Source organism: Lytechinus variegatus, chromosome 4 (genome assembly GCF_018143015.1).
Source record: "Lytechinus variegatus isolate NC3 chromosome 4, Lvar_3.0, whole genome shotgun sequence".
Classification (NCBI taxonomy): Eukaryota; Metazoa; Echinodermata; class Echinoidea; order Temnopleuroida; family Toxopneustidae; genus Lytechinus; species Lytechinus variegatus.
The window spans coordinates 16898980-16921192 of NC_054743.1; the positions used below are offsets into that span (position 1 = coordinate 16898980).

Consider the following 22213-nt stretch of genomic DNA (forward strand, 5'->3'; position numbering starts at 1 on the left):
GCGAGCGACATGAGCGACGGGGTCTGTGAGGTGTCCATTATTCTAACGAATGGTGAAGGCCAGCATTACATCGTAACATATAAACAATTTTCAAAAGGAAAAAAATATCAATATCATCGATTAAAATATTGGAAAACCCTGAATATAGGGGAGGAAGGGGAAATTGTTTTAAGATATTTCATTATCGAATCGTTTATTTCATCCATTACAAACGGTGGGAATAATGATGACGACCAATCGTTAGATTATATCATATGTTATTCTCAAAACTTTTTAATTCTTCCTCCTCATCCTCCTCCTTTGCCGGGGAAGGAGCCTTCATGAGAGGGTAAAAAATGTGTTTAGCTCCCGTACCACTTGTTAACAGCCCCTTCCTCTTCCAGTGGCCCTGCTTATGTGCACAGACATTCTCTCTATCACGGTTCCATGGCATTTGATCTGGCGACAATCGCTCCGCTACAAATTCCACGCGCTAATGAAATGACCAAATTCATCCCTGAGTTGCTATACCCTACCATAAAACCCTTTTGTAACCGTTACCTTATCTCTTTGACGAATTAAAGCCGGGGCAATTGTCACTCAGTGGAAATATTGTTACACCCTCTACACACACGCACCTACCCTCACAGACAATAAACAAAATCTAAATGTGTGATAGAGAACGGGGAATAATTATATTCACGCATTTTGAAGGAAATATACATATTTCCATACTCATTTGCGTAACATTGTCACACGTTCCTGTCTAAAAATTATAGTTGTGTGACATTTTGCTTTTATATGCCTTTGTCTCTAGGTCCCTGATAAAATTATTTTTCTCGGAGAAGCAAAGTAAACGAAGCTCATGAATTCTGCGAGTATTATTTGTTTCATTTAAACCTTGGTGTCAAGTAATAAAATGTTCATGATAAAAAAATCCTGATGCCATAAGAACCTGCTTCCACTAACCCAAATGTGAAATTCACATTTGGGTTAGTGGAAGCACCGTGGTCGTCATTGTTTCGTCTGTTAGTTGAAAACTTGTTTCACGTAACACATGTATGTTTCTGTTTTCTCCAAATACAGTATTGAGTACTTTGAAACTTTTATGACAATAAAGGCTTATTATAAAAGGTTTATTTTCGTTTATTGACATGGGCTCGAACAAGCTGCCAAAGAATTTTTGATAATTTCATGTTCTAGCATGATTCAATAAAAGTACTTTTTGAGTGAGCAATTGACACTCCCCTAGTGACTCTCACATGAAGATAAAACTTCTAATAATTTGATTCATTATGGATTATATATTTTCCCAGCACGCTTTGGTCCCTCTCCACCATCTCTTCTTGACTTCTTGAAGAAAGTTTTAAGAGAATACACCGATGGACAAATAATGAAGGTGAGCATAGCAGAATATATTTATGCACATATACCTCCACATTATTAATTCATTGTAAACTAATAATGGAAAGGGTCGTAGTATAATGATCTCATTATTGATTATTATAATGGGAATGAGTGATAGTGAAAATCATTAGAATAAAAGATAATAAACGTCAGTAAATTGGTAAGCTAAATGACACATCTAATTTAGTGAAGAACTAAAAGTCCTTTTTATGTGATACTGATCAGATATCATTTTCATGCAATAGATTAGAGGGAGCTTAATAATGGCAAGTTTTTGTGTTCAATACAAAATCAGATGAAACGACTTACTCTTATTTACTCTTAATTTTCCGGGGTTTTTTTTAAATAACAAAGGAAATAGTACAGAATGCCGAGGACGCGGGAGCCAAGACAGTTCGCTTTCTTTATGACTGTCGCGAACATGGAACGAGTCGTCTTCATTGGCCTTCTCTCGCCCCATTCCAAGGCCGGGCTTTGTATGCTTACAACGACGCCTTGTTCAAGGACAGAGACTGGGAGGGAATCCAGAGGCCAGCCAGAAGCAACAAGGAAGATAACCCACTCAAAGTTGGACGATTCGGTATCGGATTCAGCTCAGTATACCATCTTACAGGTACTTTTATACAGTCTGATTGACCAATGAAACCGACTCCAGACCGATCTGTCATTGGAAATAATATAGTCTGGAGTCGGTTTCACAATTGTCGTTAGAGAGCGTATCAAAGGTACACACTTCATGCCCTTCCTCTTACGTGGTGTAACGTCAATTCTTCTACAACCACTTCATTTTGACCATTTCGTTTAATTTCCATTCGACTACAAATCAAGTTTTTCTGGGCCTGGGCGGATCCAGCAACAGCAAACACGTTCGCCACAAAGGCATCCACGTTCAACCTGACTGAAGGATCTAAGAGGGGGTATAACATGCTCCATGATATTCTTTGTGCTCAAATTTGACTCAAAGAAAGGACGGGACGTGCATCGTGTGCTGGCCAGCCCCTAGACTTATACCAGAACTATCTGATATCTTGATCTTGTAATATCAGGGGCAGATGAAGAATTTTTCAATTAGGGAGGGGCACATTTTCATAAGGAAAATTTGAAAGAAAAGGAAATGTCACTAAATGTGAAGGTAATGTTGTCCCGCGTAATATTTGACAAGAAAAAGGGACATCACTTGTGCATGAACGACACTATTCCCATTAACACAATATTTTCAATTTGCTGTGACTCTCAAGGTGGGGGGGCAGGGTACGAACGACATATTTATAGTAAAATATTGACTATGACTTTCAAATGGGGGTCACGGGCCTGAAATTCTCCCACCTCCCCCTTTTGTTCTTGTAATGTACTCAGTTAAACAGTGTGACACGTTTCTTGGGGTTTGCAGCCTTTGCCTTCTTGGCTTTTACCTTCTTGGTCACCTTCTTGGCTGGATCTGATTGGTTATAAGCCCTTATTGACACAGCTCATCTGGAAATTAGAACAAGCGGTTTTAGATAAAATGTGTTGAACCAAATAGAAAATGCTTTGATATTACCGTTTCCCAATCTCACTTTCAAAATGAACATCATATAATTTTCATTGTTAAAACCCAATATCCTCGTCCTAAATTATATGGTGTATATTTCGATTATTCTGCGCGCTTAAAATGATTGACTCTAGTTACGGGTTAATGTCTTATTTTTGTTATTGTTAACAAAAATTATTTTGTCTGAATAAATAGACGAAAGGAAAAGCTATAATCCAACTTGGTTTCTTCGTTTACACTTTTGTGGGATATGAATTTAAAAATCCCACATTATTAATCCGAAATATTTGAGCACTTTGGAAATGAAGCCATTTAATGTTCAAATTTCTATCAAATTTGCTTTATGTCCTAATGAAATTTATCAATGACCCAAGTGATATCAATAGCAATACTAATTTTAACTCATTATAGGCATATGCATAATTCCTCCATTTATGAATTGAGTTTTCTCTTATAAAAAAATTGTTTTGACGACATATGTGCATAACGGTTTAGTGATTGTGATAACTTTATTTTCAGGCAAAATGCCAAGTAACTAGGCAAAGTTCACATTCACATCAGTGTACTGTCATAAGTCCTCTTAGCGGCCACACGTTCTTAATGAAAACTCTTGAAAATCCTGACCTTACTGGCCCTATGCTAATATATGATAATAACAAACATGATTAGTGACCTTTTATTTTTTTTATCTATGTTCTCTCATAAATCATAGATCTTCCAAGCATCCTAAGCGGTGACACACTTGCCTTCATAGATCCTCATGAGCGTCACTTTGGAAAGGGTGAAACAGGAACAAAACTGAGTGTGACCGAACATGCAGACACTTTCAATTCGCCAGACTTCGTTGATCAATTTACACCATACAACACCATATTCCCAGAAAGCACTTACACCATGAATTGTGGGGAACCATACGACGGAACTTTGTTCCGATTCCCAATACGGCAAGAAGGAAGCACTCTCTGTGACAATGAGTATGATGACGCTGCTATGGAACGCCTCCTTGAATCCTTCATTGATGATGCTGATGTTGTACTTTTATTTCTTCGATCACTGGAGACAATCGACATCAGCAGAAGGCTTAATCGAGGTCAAACCCAAATCCGATCAAGAGCAGAGATATGCCCCATATCTCTTGAGGATATGAAATCAAAGCGAATAGGGTTCTCCAGAGCATTAGAAGCGAACGGCAAGATGGAAATTAGACAGAGAGCGAGAGCTTCTTTAACCCATCAGCTCACGTTGACAGTGGAGGTTGCAGAGTCGAAACGTCGAATGGATTGGATCGTGAGTCAGGTTGTTGGAGGAAAAGAGATGCCAGACAATTTAATGAGTATCGCTGACAAAAACGGATACCTACCTTGGGTCGGTGTTGCTATGCCTTACAACTTATCCCGGAAAAAACGAGATGGTTTCCGTGGACGAGTGTTCTGTTTCCTCCCTTTACCTCCTGGTGATGAGAGTTTGACTGGACTTCCGGTTCACATTCACGGGTTCTTCGGGGTTAACAGTGATAGAAGATCAATCAAGTGGCCTGGTGCTGATCGGATTCAAGGAGATGTTGATGCGCGATGGAACTTCCTACTGGTGACGAAACTGATGCCAGATGCATACATGGATATGCTGATGTTTGCAATTAGAGAGCAGAAGTTGTCCCCTGATGAAATCTACAGATCTTGGCCCGACCCCGATAAGGTCAGACCACAGTGGAAACAGCTTCTCAAACCAATTTTCCAATTGCTAATCAAGCTCCCTGTTATCTATACAACCGTTGATAACGAAACAGGTTTATGGGTTAAGATTGAGGATGCTGTCTTCAACTTTATGACAGGTGAGGACAAAAATACCGAACGAATCTTGTTGAATGTCCTCAAGGCTGCCAAGATCCCTGTTGCTGAGGTACCAGAACACATCAAGAAAGTCATCAAAAGTAAAGAATACGCCAACTTCAATGCCAAAGTGATTTCACCCGAGATTATCATCGATTGTATTCATAAGAGCCAGCATGGAGTCTTGGAGACCCTGAGTAGTGATGACAAAATGTCGCTATTGGAGTACATCATGATGAAGACTAAGACCCCTCGACTTATTGGTCTAAGGCTCCTTCCGTTGGCAAACGGTGATTTCGCCCAATTTTCAACTAGATCAGCATCAACTCCCTCTGTCTTCATACCCACGAGAGAACTTGACAAGAGCCTTTGCTACAACATGGGTAACAGGCTTATCCTGCCTAACATCAACGAGAACTTGCATAAACTCCTACAAAAAGCTGGTGAGAAGTGTTTATATCTTAAATCCAGTATGTACTTATGACATGTTTTCCAGCTCTTGCTTGCTCATTAAAAGTGGATTTTTTTTTATCATAATGAATTGTTTCTTAGTAGTGTATTGCATGATTCAATGTCAATATATCTCTTATCAGCAGTTTTAATTTTGATTTCCTAGATATTGAGTAAATTAGAATTTCCTTTTCAAATACGTTTATTATTGAATCGGAACTTTGATCATATTTCGATATGTTTTCATTATGACTTGATATCTACCCGTTGTACAGCCTTATGATTCATCGGAATTACTATAATTATTTTTTTTTTTACCTTTGTGTGATCTTATTTCAGGAAGCAAATTTCAACTGTACTATTTTTTCCAATGTTCTTTTGATTCTTAGCCGGGCATGGATCCGTCCAATTGCAAATGATGTCAGATAAAAACCTAGCTCGACTGATTCGGGACACCCTGCCAAAAGAATGGTTCTCGTCAAACCGAAGTAGCACTATACTCTGGCATCCTGGCAAAGGAAACCAACCTCCACGAGAATGGCTGCATGGGATCTGGAATTTTCTGAATACAATTCAACGTAAGTCAATTGGTATATATGAAGGACTTCCATTGATACAGGTTGAAGAGAAGCAGTCAGGTGAAGTTGTCCTTGCTTTCCTTAAACGGAACGCAACTAATATCTGCCAGAACTATGGTTCAGATAAACTTGATCGGAATGAGAATTTGGTTCTTACCAAAATTGGCCTTGTCGTCTGTTCTTGTCCTTCATTCATAGATACTGCTCGACTTATAGGGGAGGGTTACCTCAGAAGTCCAACAAGAAAGGGTGTAATTGGTGCGTTGACAGCCGTACAAAATGGGAAATCACTACAAAAGACTGTCGAGAATCTTCCAAAGGAAGAAAGACGGTTACTAGTAAGGTTGTGCACCAACTGTTCTCTCACTGATGCAGAGAGAAATTTTCTTGCTCACATACCCTTCTTCGACACAATACCAAGAAGCCCATCGATCAGAAGTAAAGTTATGTCTGCAGGTGATGAACGTGTTTTCTTTTGCAGAATGTCTTCAGATCAACTGCCGAACTTTCATCTTCCAGATTATGACTTGATTTGTTGCCTTGACAATGCAATCCTGAATTTCATTTCCAATCTAGGAATGAAAGAAAAAGAAAGGAAGGATTGGTTGAAAGACATTGTAAATTCTATTTGCAATGGTAGTCAAGACAGGGCAGCTCTCCAGGAAGTAGGGCTATGGATATTGCATGATTTGAAAGCTATCAAAAGAGATATTGGCAGTCACCTGTTGAAGCTGAAGTCGTGTGACTTTATTCTTACCCGTGCAAATGGGCTCAAATCACCCGAATGTTTATTTGATCCAGAAGACCGGCATGTATCTGCACTATTTGGCAATGTATTCTTTCCATCTGGAAGGTATGTGAACGAAGGCCTCTTGGGATCATTACGGGAGCTTGGTCTTCGTCATAAAAGTAGTGTCACAGCAACTGAATTAGGCAAGTTGGCTGAAGAAATAACTAAGGAGAGCAATGCTAATAAGGCAGGCATCTTGATGTCTCTCTTGGGAGAATATCCTGACAAGCTTAAAGAACCCATTGCCAGTGAGAGTGGCCTGACACTGCAGCAGTTCTTGGCTGACAAAAAATGCATCCCATGTCTTCAAGAGAGCCCAGACTTCTATCCTCAAGACATTCCATGGCACAAGTCTAAGGGAGAGAAAATGATCAGTCCGGGCGAAACAGTTATGTCTACCAAAGTTAACATTCTCGCCTCTGGTGCAACCACACCATTTTCGAAAGAAGGAATTCCAAAAACCCTACTACGTAGTCTAGGAGTGAAACAGCATGCTAACATCACATCAATCATTCAACAAATAGCCGCTGTTTCAAAGTCTCTTGGAGGAGTCGAAGCTTCTGATAAATCAACGAAACTGGATAAAATGGTTCATGCTATTTACACCTTGCTGTCAGGTACGGATAGGAATGAGCAAGTGATACCCCGACTGACATCATCCTTACCTGCATGCATTTGGACTGGCACACAGTTTGTGGATATTCATCGGGCAGTATTATCGAGCGATGTGGACGATTTCCATCCCTACATTTATTCAATACCAAAAGAGTTCAGGGAAAAATATCAAACTTTGTTCCTAACTCTGGGGGTCCAGAAGAGCATATCCCTTCAGCAGATTCATGACACCATCATGCAAATACACAAGCTCGAGCCTAAACTTGGTTCTGTGACAGAACGGATGAATTTCTGCATAGAAAACAAGCGTGTTGTGCTAAAGGCGCTCAGACTCCTCCATAAAATCTGCGAAGGTAACCGTTGTAGATATCCACCAAATACCTTGGTACCAACGAGTAACGAAAACTCTTTAGAATTAGTTAAACCTGGCGATTGTGTTTATGAAGATGGCAGCAGTCGCGGAGATTCTGACGAAGTTCAGGATAAGCTGAAGGAAGATAAAACTTTCATCGTCGATGGGTCATTGCCTATAGCCATAATTCGATCTTTGGGGATTCCACCCCTTAGTCGAAAGATTCTTGCACCTGAGGATTTGATAGGTATAGAACAAGCAGGCCAGTATGAACCACTCACCACAAGACTGAAGAATATCATTAAGGATAGCTATCTGGAGAGTGCAATACCAAAAGAAATGATTCAAAATGCTGAAGACGCAGGGGCAACTAAAGTACATTTCATGTTAGACCTTCGGGAAAATTCTGAAGTACGTTCAAGTTTGTTTGACAAAGGTATGACTGATTGTCAAGGGCCAGCACTGTGGGTATTCAATGATGCATGTTTCTCACCCGACGACTTTCAGAACATCACTAAGCTTGGTGGTGCGACTAAGGAACTTGACACATCCAAGATCGGGCGCTTTGGGCTTGGTTTCAACTCCGTTTATCATTTAACAGATGTTCCCAGCTTCCTGAGTAGAGAATACTTGCAGATTTTCGATCCACATACAGTACATCTTGGTTCCATGCTACGAAGCAAAGAAAGCCCGGGGATCAGGATAAAGCTACAAGGAAACAACGCAATATCTATGTATAGAGACCAGTTTGCACCATATGAAGGTGTTTTCAATTGTTGTCTGCAAGTGAGTGGTGGTAATGTATATTATGATGGTACACTTTTCCGGTTGCCTCTTCGATCAAGACATGCAGCACTGAATAGTGAGATCTCTGATCAACATTACGATGAACATAAATGTAAATCACTACTCGTGGATCTTTGGCGTTCTTCAGAAGATTTATTGGTGTTTACTAATAGCGTCCGTGAAGTCAAAACATTTGTGCTTCTTTCCAATGCAAAGCAGCCATCTGAATCAAGTCCACTCTTCGAAATTGCGAAAGAACATGTTGCTGGTCGAAATATAATAGCAGAATTCATGCAGAGTAAAGGGGATGCAAGAAAACAGAAACAGATCAAACCTTTGATCAAAGAAGAGTGTGTTGTGCGAAGCTTAACTCCGTTTGGAAAGCAATATCTCAAGATTCACGAAGAACCAAGAAAGCGTGAGCTGATGTCAGTCACAAGCGTCGGAACAACATCAGCACACAAGATGTGGCAAACATCACAAGGGCAGAAAACAGGACTGGCACCTGTAGGTGGTGTGGCAGTGAAGTTACCTCTCTCTGATGAGCAAGACAGTAAACTCTACAATGGCTTGCCACTCGCAGTTCCACATAGCCACCTTCCTTGCCATTGTAATGGATTCTTTGCCATTTCAGCAGACCGTCGGAATTTATGGAAGCCCGCAGCCGACTCAGATTCCAACTACTTTATGAAATGGAATGAAGCTGTCTTTGAAGATGTCATATTAACAGCCTACATGATTCTGTTGACTAATGATAGGTTTCGCTGTCACGTCACAAAAATGCCGTCAAATCTACGCATTTCAGGAGTGAATAGTTCACCAACTAACTTCTACACGCTGTGGCCGAAGGACAGAAATATTTCCAAGGGCAGTGATTGCTATGCTATGGTTAAGGGGTTCTACAAAAGATTGGTTGTCTCTGATTCACCTGGCCCAAATATATTTTGGGAAGGAGAAAAGACGTGGGCATTCAAGGAGGCTATGTTTGTTGATACAGTACTTTATGAAATCCCGCACATTGCTGTAGCAGTAAAGACGGTTTTTCAAATGCAACACACGAAGCGAAGTGTTACAGAGATGCCATCGGAGATACGCCTAAACCTAGAAAGGATGGGATTCGGGGAACAGCTGAGGAAACAAACCTGTACCGAGCGCGATTTCTTCCTGAAGCACTTTCTTCCCAAGCTTTCCATATTTCCATCCGAGGTTCGAGAACCCCTTATCCACTACTGTTTGCAGAACACTGACTTGCGAAAGACTCTGAAAACAATCCCATGCATCCCTACTTCTCCAGACGGTAAGATCTTAAAGAAGCCTGAAGAATTGATACATCCTCATGGAAAGGCAGGTAACCTTTTTACGAGCGACGACGGACGGTTTCCCCATGGTTCCTTTGCAAATTGGGATTGTTTGCATATTCTGGTGCATTTAGGAATGGTACAAGATGATATATCTGGCATGGACTTCATCAAATGTGCACGGAAATTATCGGGGGAACCTATTCCCCATGAGTATGATCGCATACTAGTTGACTACCTTACCTACAGATTGAAGTCACGGGAGTGTTCATGGGCAAAGGACCAATCACTTCAGAACCAAATGAGTAAGGTTGCTTTCCTTCCTGTCACCTACATGAATTCCTCGATGAGAAAAGCATCATGCGATACCATATTTGTGCCCGAAAGACTGGCATTGGTCAGCGACGTATACCCGGTTCTAGACGAAAGCAACATCTGGTTTCCATTTCAGGTTAAGAGATTTCTTGGTATTGTTCATGATCCAAAAGTGGGTGTCGTACTCCAACAACTCAACTCCATCATCTGTAGACCTGAAATTTGTGGAAACCTTCCACGTGTTTGTCAAGAAATCTATGAATACCTCGATGCACGACTAAAAAGGGAAGAAAACATACCCGAGATTCGACAATTCTTTCAAACAAAAGAGTGTCTGTTGGTTCACAAAACGTTCAGGAGTTGCGATCAACTGGCACTTGACTTTGAGGAAGAGTCGGTTGGATCTTACCTCTTTCGGTTACCCAGGAATTTGCTTAGCTTCAAAACCCTTCTAACAAACGCTGGCATAAGAATCCGATTTTCAACAAATGACTTTGTGTCTACTCTAAAGCATATCAATGACACAACTTCTGGAAAGCTAGATCATAATGCATTCGAAGAAGTTATGAAACTAATAAAATGCTTGGTAAATGCTGCATCGACTTACCCCAAGGAAATGCAAGAGGTTTCTCCGAATGATATTTATGTTCCAGATACCAACGGCTACCTCCGAACTGCTGATGAACTCTCTTTCTGTGACGTAGACTGGATTTCAGTGCCAGATGGTGTGATCAAAGCTCACGGTGATATCCCCCTACCTTGGGCGAGGAAACTTGGAGTGAGAGATATTCGACAACACATCCTTGAAAGCTATTCTGTGCCTGTGCCTGGTCTTAACAAAATTCGATCAGAGAATCTATTGCAATTTGGGCAACGAGAACCCCTGACAGAGAGAATAAAGAACATCCTCAAAGGATACCCCTGCGATGATACAATACTCAAAGAACTTGTGCAGAATGCAGATGATTCATGTGCTACTGAAGTGCACTTAGTTCTTGATCTCCGTACCCATCCTAAAGACCGACTCTTTAAAGATGAAATGTCTCATCTGCAAGGTCCTGCCCTCTGTGTATACAACAATAAGGCATTTACTGATGCTGACATCGAGGGGATTCAGCGACTAGGAGTTGGTAGCAAAAGAGAATTATCCTCAAAAGTTGGAAGATTTGGTGTAGGTTTCAATGCGGTCTATCATCTAACAGACTGTCCAAGCTTTTACACAAACGGCGATACGCTGGGAATGTTTGATCCAAATGTCACATATGTACCTAATGCTACCCAAGAGTATCCAGGCTTCATGGTAAACCCAACTAGTGAACTGACCGACGACTTTCCAAACGTTTTCAACTGTTATCTACCTGAATTCTTTGACGTAAAGGATTCAACCATGTTTCGATTGCCACTGAGAACGGAATGCATGGCAGGTGTATCGAAAATCTCTTCTAAGGTCCATGAACCCGATAGTATAAAGCCACTGATCCAGAAATTCGAGGAAGGTTTACCAGAATTGCTACTTTTCCTGAGCCATGTTAAAAAGGTCAGCATATCCACTATTGATGAAAGCGGAAATATGATTGGAACGTCTAGTGTTCATGTAAGCATATCGGAATCTGAACAACATGAATTAGAAACATTTCTTACGACAATATCCTCTGAAGAAATTGATCCAGTGACTGGAGCCGCAAAGTCTCTTAGAGACATTCCAGTGACGAAAGTGCATTATGATATCAGAGTGACTGTAACAGAACAGCGAGCCAAAGACGTGAAAACCCAAACGGAGGACTGGTTAATTTGTCAACAACATGGCTTTGAAAATACAAATGACGTCCCAGATACTCTGTTAGAGGCATACAACAGCGGATATCTCCATGTCTTGCCATTGGGTGGAGTTGCTGTGCCATTGGGCAACCAACAGGCTCCAGCGAAAGCATATAGCTTCCTCCCCCTTCCCATAGAAACTGGTCTCCCAGTCCACGTCAATGGATCTATTGAGTTAGATGAACGTAGACGAGACATTTGGAGAGCATGCGACGACACCAGAGCACAGTGGAATCGTCAGCTCATGAAGAAAATCGTGTCACCTGCATATGTCAAGGCGCTTTGCAGTCTTCAGGATAAAATCATGGCTCGCATTGAAGAAGCAAAGGAAACCTTAGATATGCAATACATCGTATCGTCATATAACGCAATTCTACCTACAGTAGCTGAAAATAGGTTCTGGGAAGAAGTTATTACACACGTTTATAGGATAATTGCTGATTGTGCCCAACCAATGTTTCCCTCGATAATGCGAAGTGTATCTGACAAAAGAGAAGGAGAATGCATCATTGGAGTCAATGAAATTGATACTTTAGAATGGAGGACCCCTCTTTCAGAATCTCAGAAACCAGGATACTTTGATTCTCCAATCTCAAGAAATCCGATCTTTAGATCGATTGTAACAGATCTTGGATTTCCTCTAATTGAATGCCCTTGTCCAGTACAGGCAGTGTATTCAGATAGCTTGGAGGAGTACAGAAGAGGGGATGTCCTTGAGGTCACGCCTGCTAGTTTGATCAATCATCTCTCAAGTAATGCAGTAGAAGACGTAGGGCTGAGTCCAATACAATTACCGAAACCAATTTCCGACACAGTGATACAAGACACATGTACATTGCAAGCCATTCTGGAGTATTGTTCACAATATGACGACTTCAAAGACAATACTGAGGCCCTCCCTCTTCTATTAACATCAGATGGATTTCTAAGAACCTTCGCAATGGAAAGACCTGTATACAGTACCGAGTTTGACTACCTCTTTTCATCCAGCAGTAGCAATTTCCTGGATAAGTCGATAAGGAATTACTTCAGTGAAGATTTCGATGTTATCTCTCATTTCGACATATCAAGTATTGCTGATTTATTGAGGAATGAGTTATGTCCTACAAAATTCAATTGCAACCAATATATTCAGTGGGATAAATCTGAACCGACACAAGAATGGATCAGCGGGCTATGGGAATGTATCGCTGCATGCACAAGTCCTGATGACGCGTTGCAGTGCCTTTCGACATGGAACATTGTGCCTTGCCGCAAGGAGGAAGCTACAGGCGTCGTTTACCACCTAGTTCCACTGTCAAAAGCTACCTCTGTGGTGAATAAGCTAAGTGGCATGTCTAACATGCTTGCTGCTTTAAGTTCTTTGGGAGTTTCTGAGGTTGATCATTTTAATAACCATCCAGAAGCAAAACAACTCATAACCAAGTTGGTTGCCCACGAAGATAAACCAGATACGATTGTTGCAGTGCTTGACCACGTCATTCAGACAAATCCTAGTCAGTTCGATCAATTGATATCCAATCAACGCGACCACATCTTGCGATACGTAACGACACACATGCCAGAGAGATTGATGGAAAATGGTGACAACAGAAAGATCATCAAAGATCTACCATGCTATAAACAATTAGACGGGGCTTACATTTCACTATCACAATCACCAATCGTATATGTGATAATGGGAAATCTATCCTGTGAAGAGATGATGAAGTGGATGGCGGAATACAATGCCACTTTCCTACGTGAAGACTACGGTTTGAAAGAACTATTCAAGGCAGTAGGGTGTATTTTTGTATCTGAATGTGAGGCCCTCTTCAAGTTCATCTTCCCAAAATTCGACCTGTTGTCGTCAAAGACACGACTGCAATACCTCGAAACCCTGTCAAAGCATAGGTTCACAGTGGAAGTCGTTGGTGAGTATTGTATGAAACTCCAAAGCTTTCAGCTATTGGAAAACAGCGCCGGAGTATTGAGACGTGGCAGGGATTTCTTCGACCAAGGAAACAGAGTGTTCCAAGAAATGCTCTCTGAGGATAACTTTCCATCGAAAGAAATCATACAGAAGCTCGACCATTCTTTCGTGCTTACATTCGGGGTGCAATGTAAAGTCACAGCAGACATGTTTCTTGAGTTTGCAAACACCCTATCGATGAATCTGGGGAAAGAAAAAAAGGAAAGAAAAAAGCTTGCTGAGCAATCAAAGTTACTCGTAAAGGAACTCTTTCAAAATTGCACTCTACACAAGGACGAATCATTTCTAAACAGGATCAAACTCATTGACTTCGTTGTCTCTGACGCCCCAGAATTGACATTAGCGAAACTGCACCCCTATCATATGGACATAAATATGGGCGTAAGATTTGATTCATCGAGTGTACATGTGAATAAGGAACTTGTGTGGTGCTCAATGCCGCTTCTACCAGAATATATTTCAAGCATAAAGTCCCACTGTCACTGTCACCGTTCGAAAGATTTCATACTAGAAAAGTTAGGTGTAGTGAACAAACCAGTGATCGAGAGTGTCATTGAGAATACAAGAAAGATGTGTTGTAGCGTCCATGATCAAGGGATAACAGACTTTCAGGTGTTGTGCAAGGTCATGGAGACAGCTTACCATTACTTCAATTCAGCTTGTGGTCGTCATCATGAAAATCATCGCTGTGGAGATCGCACTGATAAATGCAGTGCTTGTCAAATGATGAGCGACAAACTGTCAGACGTACCATGCGTAGTCACTCAAACTGTACCTCATCTTGTCAAACCTGATACAGTTTGCCGTCTTTTGTGTGGGGATCTGTTCCAGCCTCATCTGTACCAGTTGCCTGATAGTTTGATCCCATTCAGCAAGTTCTTGTACTGCCTTGGATCCACTCCGACACCGTCCTTTCGTCAGTTAGCCAAAGTGCTTAATGGTCTCGCAAGTCACAATACGAAAGAAGTGCAAAACCCAAACATGCTCAACGCTATCATGTGTGCTTCTCAACTTTTCCTTAAGAAGATCGAGACCTTGACAACAGGTACCACACTGAGAAGGGAAACGTTGCAAGCTGACTTGGAAGATATTCAGATTGTTCATCTTCCTGGTTCTTCGAAAGGACAAATGTTGCCCTCAATAGAAATCTTCATCAAGGACGATACCGATCACACCAAACGCCTTGTCCAATCTCGCGTACCATTTATGCCGGATGAACTTACGAAGCCGTTTGAAAATGCCCAGTCATTGATAGATTCATTTCCACAACATCTCAGACCCCGATCCCTAAAATCCTGTGTGATCGAGAGGGTGGGTACATCAGCAAGGCCTTGTTTGTACCAGCAGAATGGCCAGTGTAAATTTGGAACCAGACTAAATGGCATCATTAAGTCAATGGAATTTTCTGAAGCAGTTAAACGTTTAATCGAAGAAGGGTGTGATACAGGAATTGATGCTGATCACGAATGTATTGCTAAACTTCACAGTCTTCAACTGCAGTGCATGGCGGAGCTACCCACGTTCTTATTCCTTGACGGGAAGAAGATTGAAGGTAGTTTAGCAAAACCTGCCACCTGCATGAATACTGATGATGGTGCATGCATAAAAGTTACACATACTGAGGACAATGAGCGTTCAGCATACATGGAAGTAGTGACGGGGGTTGCCCAAGCAGTGGTGCAACATGTAGGTGGGATTGATCGAAAGCATTTACCGTTCCTGAAAGACATGTTGTCTGCTGATTCCTCACGTGAGATTCCAAGACTCCTTCGTAATTACAAGCTGATCAGACCAAACGAACGAACTGAAGATCATGACGAAGGAATTGCCCCACCGAAACTTGGCTCCAGGATCCCTACTGACATCTTGCATTTGCTCGACCAAAATCCTTATCTCAGGTTCGTAAAGGGGGAGTATGTGGCGTATCAGCTCGACAACGACCTTGGAGAGCACGTCGTTCCTATCCACATCTACGCTCAAGTACTAGATATTCCTGAAAACCTGCTATCACCTCTTCGCAACAAATATCGAATTGATGTAGGGGCGGAAGATCCTGTTTGGGTTAGTGGATTGAACCTATTCAAATTCTTGATGCCAGATGAGCCTGTTGAAACAGGCATGTCAATAATAGTGTACTGCCATCCATCCGATGGACATGGACCTGAAGACACCGCCTCAAGACAGACCCCGCCTACAACAGAAGTTCCTCAGACAGAGGTTCCACCAAAACCTCAGCCGTATCCAGATAACATCGATGAAGCAAAAGAAGAGGTTTCTAATCAACTGGAAGAAATTTGGGAACTTGATGAAGAAGAACGAAAAAAAGCTATCAGGAGAATGTACTTGAGATGGCATCCAGACAAACATCCAAAAGAAAGGAAGATATTCGCTACTGAAGTCTTCAAACATTTGCAAAATGAAATCGAGCGCCTGAAGGCGGGAAGAAAGCGCACCGGAAAAGCTGGGAATACTGGTAAAAGTGGCTCAAGTGATCCGAGGGGCGGTGGCAGTTTCTTCGATGATGATTTCTTTGAATTTATGAGAAATTGGGCGAGAGAGGAAGGGAGGAAGAGAGAATCATACCAGAGGAACTTTAGAGAAAGCGGATATTTTGGAAATTCAAGATCAAGACATTGTCCTCCATCATTTGATGATGCACCCGAGCCAAATATGCCTAGAGCATCAGTTTGGTTGAAACAGGCTAAATCAGACCTTGCAGCCACCTTGAATGATTTTGACAAGGAAGCATACGAGTGGGTTTGCTTCAAGAGTTACCATGCTGCTGAAAAGGCTTTAAAGGCCGCCCTGTTTGCCTCTCGTGGGACTCCTAACCACTCACACAACCTACAAGTCTTGGTTACTGATTTGAAGGGCCAATTTCGTAACGAGACTCTCACTGATCGGGCTCATGAACTGAACCGACTTGTGGATGTGAGTGAATGTTTGTATCCAAAGGATAGAGTCCTCCTACAAACACCCCCATGTGAGAGATTCTCCCGTACCGACTCAGAGAGAGCCATGTTGTGTGCAAGTGACATCGTGAGAATAATCCAAAAGCATTTCAAGCTCTAGATCGTTCATCTAGGCCATTCTGGAGTTACCAAGTTATAATATGAAGTATCTGTCTACAATTCCTTTTAGTAAGTAAGTTTAAACATAACATTGTTTATTGAACATGATAAATTTTACATCTTTACTTAGCAGTCGATTATGATAGGATTCGAAAATTTACGTTAAAACTTTCGGTCTTTTATAGTGATTATCGTGAGTATATTCAGAAGACCAAACTTACCCAACATTATCGTTTTATTCCCTACCATACTGATGGTGATCACAGTTGTATTCTCTCAACAGTAAATATTCAAGTTACGTGTTTTCTCCTGAGAAAATTAACAATAAGTGTAATTAATAGCCAAACTTATTAATTTACTTTAGTCTCTTGTTATGTTTGTATATATGTTTCACTGAAATTCATGCAATGTATATACATCAATCAATAGATCTGAAGAGGAAAAATTGCATTGCATATATCTGTAGTCATGATTGAGCTCGCTGTTAAGTATGCGTCACCAGTCTTAACAGCATTGACTGACAATGTTTTATATGATGTGCAGCAGCTTTGACAACTCTTTTTTTTTATTTAGATATGATTTGAAAGAAATGTGGCAAAAGAACACATGCAAAAAATATACGTTAGAGCATTGCGTTTTCTTCTAAACTCATGTATTTGATGGGACTTTTATTCCACTGTACTACACCATTTTGTCCCGATAATCTTAATATGTAATCAAATGAATAAATGAATAATATCGATGTAATAATATTATGAATATGGTAAGCGTTACAGTGTTATTGATGTGAGGGCATTTTTTCGAATTTGCCACAACTGCTCTTGTTAAACCCCACCGTTTCATTTTTGTATACTTTTTTCTCTGGTGCATAGGCTCCAAGCTTGAATTGGAAAAATGGCCACACTGACTGTCAATTTGCAGTTTAGCAGTTCTAAACTTCGGATTGAAAAGCATTTTTTGTGACTGCTTGTGTATTTATATTGGAATATTATGATCAATTACATTATGATAATTACAAGCATTGTGTTTCAGATGAGACCATGTATATGTTGGTTTATAGTGAGCACCGGTAAGAAGGTTATATTGTTTAACATTTTTAAAGATACTCGGCACACGTCAATCAATATTGATTACTCAACTTGTCGTAACAAACAGACAAATATCACACATGTCAAATTATATTGTATATTACAAACCAATGTTGTGAGTGAATTCGCTATTTCTTGTTCCAAATTTTACATTAAAACCATCAAATTTGAGTTTTGATCTCGGGTACTGAATATTTTTTTTTCAATCATTATGTTTATACATATAATCTAATGTCTATTCGATCGACTGTGAATAGTCTCAATACAGAACACTTCACTAAAATAACGGAGTACTGAACATTACTTGATAGTAATGGATATACTTATTATTCTCAAGTATTTGATATTGCCCTGTAATAACCTACCTTGTAATTAATTTCATTTTGTGTATGTATATGTATGTATTATTTCAATTTGAATATTAACGCTGCAACATGTGAAAACCGTGCAAAAGAAGGATGGTCAATTGCAACCAATTTATACAATGAAAGTAAATGATTTTTTTTTCATAATCATTAATAGACCTTAACCGACGTACAATTATACATCCCATTCATGTTTATATTTTTGAAAATATGGATTACATGAACATTCGGTGTGGAATGCAATTCTGTTGTACCCTTCTACGATTTCGGCAGATCTAGTATACATGTAGACGAGACTGGACTATAGCTGGTAGAGCAATGTCCCTCTGAGGTGCTCCAAAGCCGTCGGTCTTTAGACCGATTGCTAAATAAGCATTTTTTTCTGATTGTTAGATAAGCATTCGTAGCAATTAAATGACATGAATAACAATAAATAACCAGCCACTTACAATGTTCTTATCACTGCGGCTACTTGTTTGTGCCGAAATTGTGGACTTTTTTGTATTTAGAATGAGAAAAATAATAGTCAATAATGAGGAAGAATTTTGTTACATGTATATAGTACAACACTGATAAGTTGAACGTGGATGACTTTGTCGTCGTCGGTAAATCATTAAATGACAAATTGATTATAAATCACAAAAGTGATTTTTAGTTTCAACGAAACAATTTATGTTTCATTGTATGACTTGATATATTTATTCCATTATTATTATGAGTTGTATGCACATTCATACAACTTTTTTAAATGATGATCCGCCTATACGGTGTGTGCTTTTTACACCCATTTTCGAGTTTTTCAGCATTATGGAGACATAAAACCAATTTATCATTATAATATGTGATTTTGAAAATACAGATTACTTATTGGAAGGCCTTTCGTTGCTAGTTCCTTTTCATTACATCACATCACCAAAATGTAAAATGTCACTATTTGTATGTATATTAATGTTTAAAATTGGAATAGTGCGTTGCCTTATTTACTGTATATTATTATATATATTCTGTTCTTTTCTCAATTGGAAATGTATGATAGCTTTGAAATTCAACTAGATTTAAGAGAAATGTTGAAGAGAAGAATATTTGTCGTTTTTTCCGAATCTTAGTATATACAAAGGCTGTGACTCATTGAGTTTAATGCACAATATCGAATATACAGTAGTCACAATAGCTGTATGCTTTTAACAAACCGTTCGTTGATCTTATAACGGAAGATATACAAACAGGTAAAAATCTGTTTCATGTTTCGTCTTATTTTTTGTATATCCTCTCATAGCCGAGAACAAGCATTTCGATGTTGAATCTGAGTTTTCATATTGCCATAAACGTCAAATGTACAATGTCAAGGGTTTGTCCTTTAATTTTATCGTTAATTTAGCGAACATGTACCACGAGAAGTGGTCTTTTTCATTATCAGAATTCAATTTCTTATCATTCTTGTTTCTTGTAATTCGATATGGTATTTTTTTTCCAAATTAGAGGAATCTGCCTAGTATGAAAAGAATGCTAATTGGTCTTTTTTTCTTGTTTGTTATCGTTGATATATCGAATGTAAAAAAAAATACAAGGGATTTTCTTGATCATAACGACATATATCAGTGTATATATCATTTGTTTTTGTGAATATTTTCTTGTGTTCTTTGAAAGTCTATTTACTTCTGCCAAACACAGTAATTTGAACATTATTTTGCCTGTGTAATGGATAACGAATTTATTTTTCTTCTTAATTATCGTTAATATTAGGAATAATACCAGACTGAGCATGATGAGCGTTGATATCCATATGATCATTGATGATTTATACTATACATCATTTTTTTTTTCTTTTCTCTTCTTTGCAATATAATGAGGTATTCTTACTCTTACAAAATAGAATATGATAGTTGTATTATTGTAGATATAGAATGTCAAAAGTTTGACTTTTTGTCTTAAATTTTTGTCGTAAATATAGCCGAAATATATCACAAAGAGTTTTTGGTTCATAATTAAGATGTTGAATGCATTGTTTGTGTTATTTGATTTGTAATGTTGTTTGCGAGGCGAATCGTGAATACACGACTGAAATTCAAAGCACTGTGACCATTATGCTTAATATGTAAATATTAGATTTCAAATTTACATATTGTCTTCCAATTTTATCATATTTTCGGTATCATACACACCGTAATCTAGGGCCATGCATGACAAGTCGACACAACGATTTATATGATAATGTTGCGGTATAGTACTATCAGAGAGTTGTGTTGAACCTGTTACTATATGATGTTTTGATTTGCATATGTTGTGTTTGTATTTGTTCTGATACCGACAACTGCTGCAAACGGCAGCTGATTGAATACTCTTATATTCATGTTAATAATAGAGTATATGGATAAATCTATATGATAAATGATGTGTTGTTAAAAATATTGAATTGGTTAAACCCACTTTGTTGAAATAGCTTTGACATCAGTACTTCATATTTTTGTTGTCTTTAGACCAAACAATCAGCCTCAAATTTGAAAACAATGCGATTATGCACCAACTGAGATAAGTTTCCATTGAAGTCTGCACAAGATTTTGTATAGACTAATGTTGTTTTATCTCTGAAACAGCAAAAGTGGATTTAGTGCCTTTGGAAATGAAATTATTATTCAAACGTCACTTGAACGTTACTTTACTTTTAATTACATACGATTAAGATTACTATAAATTTATCCTATGGGATTTACAATTACAAGCTTCGCTTTTTAATAAGTTCTTCATTTTCATTTTCACATGCTAACTAATCTATAATTTGTCTTATCATCAAAATGTATATGGAACAAAAAGAATTGTATATATTCCATCTATTTCCTACGAATTTGTTAATTAATTATTGAAGTATTCTTACGACACTTATTCTGTTTTGTGCATTCATACATATGTATTTATATGTTTGTTATGTTTATTATTAGAAAATGGAAGTGAAATAAACTAAACTGAAACTGAAAGTCCATATATCGGTGTGATATATCTGTTTATCAGATGTTGCAACAAACAGTTTTAGTTTGTTTACGATGTAGATTCAAGATAAACATTCATGATTTATCAAAACAATGGGATCGGAGCTTGACAGCTGAATTGATTAATGTTTCACAAAACACAATAAACTTCTGCACAAGAGCAAATTAAATAGCTGTAAGTAAATATAAATATTTTTGTATATATATATGATTGTGTATGCTGACGTCATAAACGGAATACGTCAAAATTACGATGTACGTCAAAATTACGATGTACATGATTGTCTGATTGTAGACGCTTGAATAAAACATTTTGATGGAATACAAATCTTTTATTTGCATTCTAAATGGAATGTTAGTGATTCACCCAACGCTAGTGCTATATATGTGATAGCGTCACTATTAATATATTTACCACTACTTTACAATATATTACCATGTCTATTATCATGATTATAACGTTCATTGTACATGTATAGGTCCTAATACTGTTTACTGTTATGTTTAATGTTTATTGCCTACAGTGCGCCTCTTGTGAACGGCGACTACATCCGTAGAATGATTTTGGATTTTGATATGTATTGTGAATATCATACATTAATTAATTCATAGCACTATGATGATTATTTCATTGTAAGATGAAACCATAAATCTTTAATTGTGTTTGGTATTTACTCAATTTGTTTTGTTCATTGCTTGCGAATTGTTTGAAATCATTAGAATCTACATTACATAATTATAAACTCCCCAAAAGACAGCAAACCTTTAATAGAAACGATTAATGATATGAATATTCTTTTTAGAATAAGGTATTTTTGACACGTGTCAATTTTTGTGGACAAGAATTGCAAATATCATAAAATGCATGAATATGGAGCAAATGTCACGTGTGTGGCCAATTCATCAAGTGAATAATAATATGACCACCACGCCTATTTGTGATATTGTTAAAAATCTACTCTTGTGATAGTGATTGTTATATCAT

At 38.8% G+C, this 22213-nt stretch overlaps 1 protein-coding gene across 1 annotated transcript; it reads left to right on the plus strand.

Annotated features, from left to right (window-relative positions):
• Window positions 1–9: 9 nt before the first annotated feature.
• On the plus strand, window positions 10–16792 carry LOC121412842 (sacsin-like). The gene is given in 7 exon segments (XM_041605603.1): window positions 10–52; window positions 1296–1378; window positions 1741–1999; window positions 3630–5189; window positions 5586–13456; window positions 13458–13493; window positions 13496–16792. Coding segments are annotated over 7 exon segments (13149 nt in total).
• Window positions 16793–22213: the final 5421 nt, after the last annotated feature.